This window comes from Muntiacus reevesi, chromosome 5 (genome assembly GCF_963930625.1).
Source record: "Muntiacus reevesi chromosome 5, mMunRee1.1, whole genome shotgun sequence".
NCBI lineage: Eukaryota > Metazoa > Chordata > Mammalia > Artiodactyla > Cervidae > Muntiacus > Muntiacus reevesi.
The window spans coordinates 50,597,013-50,609,186 of NC_089253.1; the positions used below are offsets into that span (position 1 = coordinate 50,597,013).

The 12,174-nt window shown below is 36.1% G+C and overlaps 1 protein-coding gene across 1 annotated transcript in view; it reads left to right on the top strand.

Moving 5' to 3' along the window:
• The window catches only part of ZC3H11A (zinc finger CCCH-type containing 11A), a 29,464-nt gene that overhangs the window by 5,378 nt on the left and 11,912 nt on the right, over positions 1–12,174 (top strand). Inside the window, exons 3-10 of the mRNA XM_065938194.1 lie at positions 3,451–3,574; positions 4,656–4,859; positions 4,983–5,099; positions 5,374–5,454; positions 7,779–7,889; positions 8,695–8,757; positions 9,953–10,051; positions 11,506–11,574. Coding sequence (XP_065794266.1) covers positions 3,451–3,574; positions 4,656–4,859; positions 4,983–5,099; positions 5,374–5,454; positions 7,779–7,889; positions 8,695–8,757; positions 9,953–10,051; positions 11,506–11,574 — 868 coding nt within the window. The remainder of the gene's footprint in view (positions 1–3,450; positions 3,575–4,655; positions 4,860–4,982; positions 5,100–5,373; positions 5,455–7,778; positions 7,890–8,694; positions 8,758–9,952; positions 10,052–11,505; positions 11,575–12,174) is intronic.

Consider the following 12,174-nt stretch of genomic DNA (forward strand, 5'->3'; position numbering starts at 1 on the left):
TGAAAATGTACAGAATTATATGGAAAACCTTTCTTTTAAGTGTGAATCAATACATTTTACAGTTTTGTTTTTTTTATGAATTCTATAACAAAATAAGTGACTCACTGTGTAATGGCATAATAGGTATTAATTGTATTTTCCAAGTCATCTTTATTGTTTGTGTATTACTTTTTATTTTGAAATAAAATTCAGTAATGGTATTAAACACATTAAATGAATGTCCTGTGACTTCAGTTTAAAGATAATGCTATCATAGTAATCATCCAGTAATTTGAAGATTGCTTTTAGGAAAGAAGCAAAGACAGATTCAGCAGCAGGGAAGATTGGCATTAGGTGCTACCTCAAGAAGTAATTGGATACTTGTTATTTTAAAGAGCAATGGTAGCTTTTTTAAAAAAAGTATGTGTTTATGTATTTATGTATTTATGTACTTATTTATTTGGTTGCACTTCCCTGGTGATAACAGTGGTAGCACTTGTTAGCTTCATGGGTTTCCCTGGTAACTCAGCTGGTTACAGATTCAGTCTTGAATCTGCCTACAGTGCGGGAGACCTGAGTTTGATCCCTGGGTTGGGAAGATCCCCTAGAGAAGGGGATGGCTAGTCACTCCAGTATTGTGGCCTGGAGAATTCCATGGACTGTGTATAGTCCATGGAGTCCCAAAGAGTTGGACAGGACTGAGCAACTTTCACTTCACTTTTCATTTGGTTGCTTGGGGTCTTTGTTGCTCCTCATGGGCTTTCTTTAACTGCAGTGAGCGGGGGCTACTCTTCATCTCAGTACACGGGCCTCTCAATGCGGTAGCTTCTCTTGTTGCTGAGCACAGGCTTCAGCACTTGTAGCACATGGACTGTAGAGCGTGGACTCAGTAGTCATGGCACATGGGCTTAGTTTGCTCCACAGCACGTGGAATCTTCCCAGACCAGGGATCAGACTCATGTCCCCTTAACTAGGCGGATTCTTACCCACTGTACCACCAGGGAAGTGCAGTTGTAGCTATTATACCTAACTTTTAAGGGTAACAGGATACTAATAAATACTATCCAGTTCTTTCAAAGACAGAATTATTTGCTATACTTTTTTAAAACGTGGCAGTAAGTGTAGGACATAACTCTTTTCCATTGTTGTTGCTCAATCATGTGTGATTCTGCAACCCCATGGACAGTGGCTTGTCTGGCTTCTCTGTTCTTCACTATCTCCCAGAGTTTGCTCAAACTCATGTCCATTGAGTCAGTGATGTCGTCCAACCATCTCATCCTCTGTCATCCCCTTCTCTTCCTGCCCTCAATCTTTCCCAGCATCAGGATCTTTTCCAATGAGTTGGCTCTTGGCTCTTTGCATCAGGTGACCAAAGTATTGGAGCTTCAGCATCAGTCTCTCCAGTGAATATTTAGAGTTGATTTCCTTTAGGATTTGAGTGGCTGACCTCCTTGCTGTCCAAGGGACTCTAAAGAGTCTTCTCCAAAGAATCCATTCTTCAGTGTTCAGCCTTCATTATGATCCAACTATCACATCCATACATGACAACTGGAAAAACAATAGCTTTGACTCTATGAACCTTTGTTGGCAAAGTGATGTCTCTGCTTGTTAATACACTGTCTAGGTTTGTCATAGTTTTTCTTCCAAGGAGCAAACATCTTTTAGTTTCATGGCTGCAGTCACTGTCTGCGGTGATTTTAGAGCTCAAGAAAGTAAAGTCTATCACTGTTTCCATTGTTTGCCCATATATTTGCCTTGAAGTGATGGGACTGGATGCCATGATCTTATTAGTTTTTTTGAATGTTGAATTTTAAGCCATCCTCTTTCACTTTTTACTCTCCTCTTTCACTTTGATCAAGAGACTCTTTACTTCCTCTTCACTTTCTGATTAGAGTGGTATCATTTGCATATCTTAGGTTGTTGATTTTTCTCCCAGCAATCTTGATTCCAGCTTGTGCTTCATCCAACCTGGCATTTCACATGATGTACTCTGCCTGTAAGTTAAATAAGCAGTGTGACATAATTTTTACCAAATCACCTTTCAGAGATGTTGAGATAGTTTACGTTTCTGTTATCAGTATGTGGGACTCATGATTCTTCCACATTCCTACCGACACAGTGTGTTATCAAATTGTCAACCTCCCAGTACAGCAGATATTGGGATCCTTGCCTTTCTTGATGCCTTTAAGGTTCTTTTTGTTAGGGCGTTGTTTCTCTTAAAGAAGTTTTTGAATAGCGCTGCTGTTCTTGCCTTGAAATTTAAAGCTTACGCTGCTTATTATGAGAGATCTAACATAATGCAGGTTATTAATCAAACATTAATTACTTTTCAGAAGTGCTTATCAGGACTTCTTTTTATTGAGTTATATAGAAATGTGCACAAATCATTATCTTACATGTCGAATTTCCCTTAAGTGAGTATACCTAATAGACCAGCACCCAGATCATGAAATAGAACATTTCCAACCCTGTCTTCCCCCTCTATCTCCTCATTGTCATTTACCACAATCCCAAAACTAGTCACCATCTTGACCATTCTACCATAGTAAAGTTTTGCCTGTTTTGGTTTTTCCATAAATAGAATCATACAGTATGTGCTCTTTTGTTTAGCTTCTTTGATTTTGCACCCATGATATTGTTTATTCCCTCTCATTACTGGATAGCATTGTATTTTATGAATATACTGCAAAGTATTCCAGAATGTATATACTGGAATGTATCCATTTTAGTGTTGCTATACATTTGCTTTGTTTCCATTTTGGAGCTCTTTTTAATAGTGTTGTTTTGAAATTCTTTATATACATCTAATGTAATGTCTATGTTAGAACTAATATGTGTTTCTCTTGGACATATATCCTGTGATCCAGCAAATCATTCTATTTTTGTTTTTCTTGTTCCTTTTTATAAAAGCAAGGTAGCTTGGGAGGGAAACCTTTCTAGTGTGTTACATGAGCCTTTGAGAAGTCACAAATGGGAAGAATTTTTTTATCCAAGTCTTGAACTCTCAGCTTCAGATAACAACTGCAGTTTATTGACTCTTCTATCGCTAAGTGCTTCTTGTACATCATTTCATTTATTTCTCATAAGAAGCTGATTATATAGCTACTGTACTCCCATTTTATAGCTCAGGAAAGTGAGACTAAGAGGTATTATTTAATTACATGGTCAGTAAGTAATACAATAGAGAATCAAACACTATTATCTTGGACTCCATAATCTTACCTACTCTAGCACCCTACTTTTCTAAATTAAGTATGGACATTTAGGATGAGGGCAAGGAGGAAAGAACAGCAAAGTTCTTCCCGGCTCTTTCATTTCTCCATCATGCTAGGATATGTCACTTTTAGCAACCCCTTTTCCTCATACTCAAAATCATTTCACATGCCTCAGATTTTTACCCTTGTGTGAACTTTGTCCAGAAAACATGACCAAATTAATACAGGTCACACTGATGTCTTTTTCCTCTTACAGAAAAAACGCAGTGAGATTCCTTGTTATTGGGAAAATCAGCCAATGGGATGTCAGAAACTAAACTGTGCTTTCCATCACAACAGAGGACGTTATGTTGATGGCCTTTTCCTACCTCCAAGCAAAAGTGAGTTTCGTTTTTTAATTTTAAAAGGCTAGTTGCTATGTAATGAATGCCTACATGCATATATAGAGTACTGTAAACATTGCTGTCTCTGTAGTCTTGTGAGAGAGCAGTTTTATTTTCACTTCAGATGAGGAAACTGAACTTTATTAAGGTTAAATGACTTGTGCACAGTCATAAGCCAATAAAGTAGCAGTCATGATTGAAACTTTGTTGACAAAAGCTGTGCTGCTTCACAAATGTTTCTTGGCATGGCAGTTTAGGTTACTTTAGCTTACTTCATTTCCCATTGTCTTATCATGCTTACAGAGATTTTCAAAAGAAACTTGATTCTCCAGGCCAGGGGTTGGCAATCGTGGTCTTTCACATGTATTACAAAGTAAAATTTTACTGAAATGAAGCCCTGCCTGTTTGTTTACATATTTTCTATGGCCAAATTTTGTGCTACTACTGCAGAGTTGAGTAGTTGAAACACAGATCTACAAGATTTAAAATATTTACTGTATACTTCTTTATATTAAAAAATTTGCTTATCCTGCTCTCGGGTATAATCTAAAATAAAACTTAACACTCTGTCAAAAGTTAGTATTTATTTCCTTTTAAAGTAATTTCCTAGTGGAGTGATCAGCCATTTAAAAGCCACATCTGCTGTGTGATTAAAATCTGATGGCTGTATATTTTTATCTTCTTTAAGGGGAAAAAAGTCTCACTCCTTTCTGATTTGATTCAAAAGTATTACCCACTGTCTCTTTAAAAAGCTGCTTCTCGATCCTACAGCCTAGAATTTCAGTATTAAAATTTAATGTCTAGAATGTGTAAATAATTACTATGCATCTAGCTTTTATTCTCTTGAGTGCCCACTTTGTGTTTACATGGAGTGAATAATTTTTAGCTAGAAGTCACATTTTCCTTCCTGGAAGTTTAGAAACTAATTGGGAAAATTAAGTTAAATTAAAAATTTAATTAAAAGACATACATTAAAAAAGACAGTGCTCAAATCACCAAGCTTATTATAGATAGTTGGAGATTTTTTGATGAATTGGGACTTTTTTTTTTTTTTTAACAACTAATTTTTTATGTCTAGCTGTGTTGCCCACTGTGCCTGAGTCACCAGAAGAGGAAGTGAAAGCTAACCAGCTCACAGTTCAGCAGAGCAAATTATCTGTTCAGTCTAATCCCTCTCCTCAGCTTCGAAGTGTTATGAAAGTAGAAAGTTCAGAAAACGTCCCCAGCCCTACACACCCACCAGTGGTGATCAATGCTGCAGACGATGATGAAGATGATGACGGTGAGCTTTAGCCCTTTCTTTAGGACAAGTAAACGACCAGGGTAACTTAGTGAGTTAGCATCAGACTTGAAACTCTACATCTGTTTTTTAATTGGAAATTTGCCTTAAATGTTGACAATATAGATCAGTTTTCTGAGGAAGGTGATGAAACCAAAACACCTACCCTGCAACCAACTCTCGAAGTTCATAATGGATTACGAATGACTTCTACCCGGAAACCTGGGGTCAGTTTAAAACAAGGTAAGAAGGGGCTGTTTTGAAGCTAGTTTCTGCTCATAAATCTTACAGCACTATTAAATATGTCCAGACTATTTTAAATACCTTTGAAATTTAGTTCATGATTACCAGCACCTCCCTCTTCCTTGTGTCCATTATACTCATTCACACACACACACTTACATATCCTTTCTCTTCTTTATTGAGAAAACATTTGAATGCCGGATGTGTATGTACAAATAAAATGCAAGGGTGAAATGGTGCTAGTTCCTCACATGGTTGCTATTTGTGTTCCTAGGTGAAAGTTTGAATTTTGGAATAAAAACTCTTGAAGAAATTAAATCAAAGAAAATGAAGGAGAAATCAAAGAAGCAAGGTGGTAAGTTTTCAGGAGTTTTGACAAGGAGGATTGAATGTTGCTAGTGAAGACTAAAAAGACACTTGGCACCAACCAAAATGAGCAAATAGATTTTTATTTTTGTGGCTTGTTTGAATTAAAACATAGTCTTATTTAAATCATAGTTGCCTTTTTAAACTGTTGCAGCTGTGTTTCAGTCCCTAACTATTCAGAGCTAGGCACGTACAATAAAAAACCTGAAAGAAATTGTTTATTTTGAGAAATATAACTCTAAAGAGTAGCATATAAACTCTTCTTTTTTTTTTTGGCCACATTGCGTGGCTTGCAGGATTTTGGTTCCCTGACCAGGGATTGAACCCATGTGCCCTGCAGTGACAGCTCAGAGTCCTAACCACTGAACCTCCAGGGAATTCCCTAAACTATTATTAAAAGAGGAAAAACTTTATTTTGTAGTAGGTGAATTCTTCCTCAGGAACTGCTAGAATTTTCTTCTAGCGCTTGCCTTAGTTTGGTTGATCTGTATTTCATATTAGGTTAGTGCAAAAGTAATTGCGATTTTACATTGTTGAACTTTGCTGTTTGATATTGGGATACATTCTTAAATGTGTGTTATACATCATTTTAATGTTCATTTCTCACTTTGTTTTTTGCTAGTGAGTTATTACTTGCTATGTATTTGATATTTATTTTAGACTAGGGAAATGGTGTTAGACGAAAAGCAGATTCAAGTGATTTTCTTAATTCAAGTTCAAAATGAGTCATAAAGCATCAGAGTCAACTCTCAATATCAGCAACACGTTTGGCCCTGGAACTGCTAACAAGCATACAGTGCAGTGGTGGTTCAAGAAGTTTTGCAAAGGAGACTTGAAAATGAAGATCATAGTGGACAGCTATCAGAAGTTGACAGTGGGGATTGGGATGGGGAATACATGTAAATCCATGGCTAATTCATGTCAATGTATGACAAAAACCACTACAATATTGTTAAGTAATTAGCCTCCAACTAATAAAAATAAATGAAAGAAAAAAAAGAAGTTGACAATGACCAACTGAGAGCAGTCATTGAAGCTGATCCTCTTACAGCTACATGAGAAGTTGCCAAAGAACTCAGTGTTGATCATTCTGTGGTCATTCAGCGTTTGAAGCAAATTAGAAATGTGAAGAAAGTTGATAAGTGGGAACCTCATGAGCTGACCAAAAACCAAAAAAATCGTCGTTTTGAAGTGTGATCTCTTATTCTACACAATGACAACGAACCATTCCTCGATCATATGTGACATATATGTACACATTCCTCGATCACATGTAACAAAAATTGGATTGTACATGACAACTGGCAGCAGTTTAGTGGTTGGACTGAGAAGAAGCTCCAAAGGACTTCCAAAGCCACACATGCACCAAAAAATGGTCACGGTCACTCTTTCTTGGTCTGTTGCCAGTTTGATACACTCCAGCTTTCTGAATCCCACTGAAACCATTACATCTGATAAGTATGCTCAGCAAATCAGTGAGGTCCACCGAAAACCCCAATACCTGCAACTGACATTGGTCAACAGAAAGGGCCTAGTTCTTCTCCACAGCAGTGCTTCAAAAGCCGAACAAAATTGGGCTTTGAAGTTTTGCCTCATCTTCCATACTCGCTTGACCTTTTGCCAACCGATAACCACTTCTAAGTACCTTGACAACTTTTTGCAAGGAAAATGGTTTTACAACCAGCAGGATGCAGAAAATGCTTTTCAAGGGTTCATCGAATGCATGGGTTTTTACACTACAGGAATAAACTTATTTCTCATTGGCAAAAAATGTATTAATTGTAATGGTTCCTATTTTGATTAATAAAGATATGTTTGAGCCTAGTTATACTGATTTAAACTTCATGGTCTGAAACCGCAATTACATTTGCACCAACCTAGTAGATACCATGTGAAATGTATTTAGAGAGAATCAGATGATTGGTTCTAAGTACCTTGTTAGAGCTTGTTCTGTAGCTGCTTTGGAGTTATGTTTTGCAGATGATTGAGTATAGATGGAAAAAAGTGAATTGACACACCTAATAGCTGATGTGCTTCTGAGGTTAACTTCAGTATGTTAGCCTTAAATGAAAGTAGATTGAGTGCCTGAGTAACTCAGTATTTTCACATTGTGCCAAAGGCAGATAAGAAATAAGACTATCTCCCTTTCCCTACTCCCATTTCGCTGTAGGCAAGCAGGAACAGAAAGATTGCTTGGCTTGAAGTCCAGTGGTTTGTACTGGACTTACCTGGTGTCAAAAAACAAAATTTCTTGATTAATGATAGCTTCATTTTTCATGAATTATTTACTGTTCTTTGACTTTCTTTATTTAGAAGGTTCTTCCGGAGTTTCTAGTCTTTTGCTCCAATCACAGCCCATGCCAGGTCCTGAAAAAGAGAATGTCCGGACTGTGGTGAGGACAGTAACTCTGTCCAACAAGCAAGGTGAGGTATAGGTAGATCTGAAGAGTTGTAAGTTACTACTTTTAAGTGAGAGAGCAGAATCCTTGGGTTTGGTGTTATTGGTGGATTTGCAGGGAGATTTTGAGTATGTTGATTGGATAGAAGGATGAGAATTAGTGCATTTGACTCTACTGTTTTATTAAAAGGTTGAAATTGTTAATCATGCAGCTTTCATATTTATATATTTAAGTTTTACATTGTTTATTTTATCCAATGAATTTATTGACTGCCCGTTGTAGGTAAAGAACTATAATAAACCCTTTCATTTAGAGAGAAATGTAAAAGTTTTTTCCTTTAGTAGCTTTAAGTCTGATAAGGAATATGATAGAAATAATTATAGTATGCAGATACATTTAAATATTTGTGTCATTCAGACAACAAAAAATTAAAAGCTCACTTCTTGCTGGATCAAAGAAGGTTATATAGGAGAGTTAGCAGTGAAGTAAAGTATGCTTTTATTTAACATATAGATGTGTACAAGCAGAAATACAGCTTGGGTTTTGTAACCAGTTGGTTAGATACAGCTTGTCTTTGTATTCTTGGTCACTGTTAATAATTGGGACTGTGTTATTGCTTCCTTTGGACTGTTCATTTGGTTATTTGAATTATTACTCAGTGGGTTGATTTTTTTTTCCCCTTTAAATGTCAGTAGTCTTTATTTCTCAAGACTGAGTTCTGATTTCCAAGAGACTTTCTTAATATCAGAGCATACTTTGTATCCATTAGTAGTTATTTAATACAGGAAAAATTGGACAATGATAGAGAAATTCTGTTTTTGCCATTTTAGGGGATGAACCTCTGGTAAGATTGAGTCTAACCGAGAGACTGGGGAAACGAAAATTTTCAGTAGGTGAGATAAGTTTTATGCATATCCTTTGTTTTCTGCTTGCTTGTGCATTACTTGATATCTCCTCTAAAATTCTCTATACGGATGCCCAGTCAATGTTGATATTGACACCCTTGTATTTCTGGCTCAAAGCATGTATAAAATCTTTTTATGTATTTAACATGTGCAAAGTCATACAAATTTAAAGTTCAATTCTTGAATTTATTAGTGCTGTTTTATACCTACGGGAGGTTATTTTACCATGTAACTAAATTATTGTGTAGTGACCTTAGTGTGTCTGTCTCAAGAGAGTTATTTTGAAAATCTTAACTGACTCCAGAGCTGCTTTCATAGTCTTATGTGCTTATGCATATGAAATCTTACCTGTTTTGTGTTTTGTTTTATACCATTCTTGCTGCCTGAGAAATTTTAGGTAAAAAATTATGAAAATAATCTCTTAATGTCAGCATATGTGTTAACTTTGTGATTTTTTGGTTGTATATTTAAAGTATAAATAAGAGGAGGCAGAAAAGTATACTCTGTATAGGGTCTTTAAAGTTTTTACAGAACCCTGCTAAGGTGTATCTTCAGTTAAGTGATCCAAAGAATAGTTTTTAAAACTTCTGACATTTAAATAGCTTGTATTGACCAGTGTAATGTAATAAACCAGGAGTTAGGAATCTTGGTTTAGGTCCTGGCCCTATCACTGACTGGTAACTTGGGGGTAAGATACAGCATCTTTCACAATCTTAGCTTTCTTATCTGAAATTGAAGAAAATGGGGTTTTGCCCTTTGGAGGCCTGATGTCACAGGAAATTTTTAAATTTTATGGTTCTTTTGCTATATTCCTAATCATCCCAGTTGCATTTAATCACAGAATCTACCTAGATTTCAGCAGTTGGCCAGTTAAAGAGTTTTTTGTGCATGAAGAATTTTTTTTCATATATTTCTAAATCTTGAATTTCAGCTTGAATCTGAGTTTATAATCCTCCATTTTTAGTTTTAGTTATTTGGTAAATGTTAGTTTGTGCTTTCTAATTTTTTGTCTTCTCTTTTTTCTGGTATATTTTTATTCCTTTTCTAACATTGAGTTATAAGGAAGCTAGAAGGTGAACACATCATATACATGCAGAAAACATGCAGAATTATTCTATATTGTATTTCTTGACCTTGCAGAGAGTTGCCTTGAAATCTTCAGCTGAGTTCCCTCTGTTTGTAGGTGGTGACAGTGATCCTCCATTAAAGCGTAGCCTTGCACAAAGGCTAGGGAAGAAAATCGAAGCTCCAGAGACAAACACTGACAAAGCACCAAAGAAAGGTACCTGTGTCCCAATACCCCTTGTGTGTGTGATCCTGGTGCTTGACTGTTGTGCTGTTAACAGGTATGGGTTGTCATTCTTTTCGCTCAAGTAGATTAGATGATTATCTTCTCATGTCTGTTTCATGCAGCAAACATTTGAAGGTTTACGCTGCTAGATACTAGGTCACTGTTGGGTAAAAAACACCATCACAGTCTTCAGGCGCTTGTAGTATCATGGTAGATAGGAATACTTGCATACGCTGTGATACATTCTGTGACAGAGACAGTGCATAGTGTTACGGGAGCGCACAGGAAGGGCACCTGATCTCACCATCTGTCAGGGAAGGTTCCCAGAAGAAGTGATGTTGACATTTAGACCTGAAACATGGTTTATCCTGCCAGAGTTGAAGGATTAGAGGCTGAGAGTGTAATACATACAAGGCACAGAGCTCAAGGGACTCAATTGTGGCTAAATCAGAATTGGAAAGGAGCATAACGGGAGAGGATGAAGGGACTGACTGGTCATACAGAGTCTTTTAAGCCTAATATGGCTTTAAAATACTAGAGAGTTTGGGCTTATAGTAGCAAATAAGGATCAGGGTGCCCAGATAGGCATTTTAGAACCACCACCCTGTCTAAAATATGGAGAAGAGGGTTAAGAGTGCTCTCCAGAAAGGAGTTAGCACCCCTTCCTGTAAAACAGGCAAGAGGAGGTAGTGGTGTAGATTTAGCATTATAGAAGTTGGTATGAAGAAGTGTGGACTAATCTGAGAGATATTTGGGAGTTAGAATGATTTTATAGTTGAAGTTTTATGTATAGAAAGAAGTAAGTGGTTGGGTTTTTATATTTTCCCCTTATATGACATGCAGTTGAAACAGTGGTGTTAAGTACTAAATAAATAAATAAATAAGGTGTTTTTTCCTTCTTGTATTTAGTTTTAACTTCTCCTGAAGATAAGAAACTTCTTCCCACATCTTCCCTAGCACAAGAGGCTTTGATAAATAGACCTTCTTGTTTGGTCTGTACTCTTTCTTATATTCTCAGACCTGTAAACAGAAGTTGCTTTCTTTCTTTGCAATCAAATTTTCTTCCCCGTTGCCTATTAATTACATTGAGGACTCATAGCTAAAGAGTGTATTTCAAAAGGCAGAGTACTTTTTGATGCCAGTAAGATTTCAGAATGTCATACAATAGCAAACCTGCTCCCTGAAATTAAGTAGTTTCTGCTTTTCAGATGTAAGGAGATGACTTTTTTTTTTTTTTGAGCTTTCCAAAGTACTCTAGAGATTCCATGATTTTCTATAAATCTTATCTGTACTGTGAAGAAGACAAGTTTTGAAGACCTAAAGAGATTTTTCAAAAGCATTTTCCTTAGAAAACAAGTATAAGTCTGATTTGTAACCTTTGAAAAAGACTTTTGATCTGTAAGAAGTCTAACTTCTTTTTTTAATCTTTTTCTTTTTTTGAACAGTCCAAGTTTCCAAGTCTCTGAAGGAGCGATTAGGCATGTCGACTGGTCCAAACAGTGAGGAAGCAGCAGGTAGGTAAACCCTAATGCCAGCTCCTGATAAGTTTTCCTTTAAGAATCTTTTTCTCCAGGTTACCTTTTGAGTTAGGTTGAAGGTTATGGGTTTTTTTGTGTGTGTATGGATTTGTTTGTTTTTTAATATTTTTCTCACTGGTATGAATTCTCTTTTCATGGTTAAGGATGGCAACATGATTTTTTTATGATAGCAGTAATAACTGGAAACTAGAAATAATCTATTCAACAAAAAGGAATTAAGATGGTTATGTGTTAAAATAATTGCTGTCATGAAAAGTCATATTCTGAACAATAACGATATGGGAAACTTAGCCCTTGTTTTGAATGAAGAAAGGTTATGAAAGAACACATAGTGTTTTTGACTTAGAGCAACATAAACTTTTTTGGTGAGAGGTGGGTAATAAAGTTTATTTTCTTATTATAGAAATGTATTCCTCAGAAGATGTCCTTATGTATGAGATGATTTCCAGTTTTATAAAAATAAAACTAAATCCCTAGGAAGAAAAATACACCAAAGTGTTAACATTGGGTTTTTATCTGGGTGTTGATAAAAAAAATTAAAGTAATTTTAATTTTTAATTTAAGTAATTTTAATTT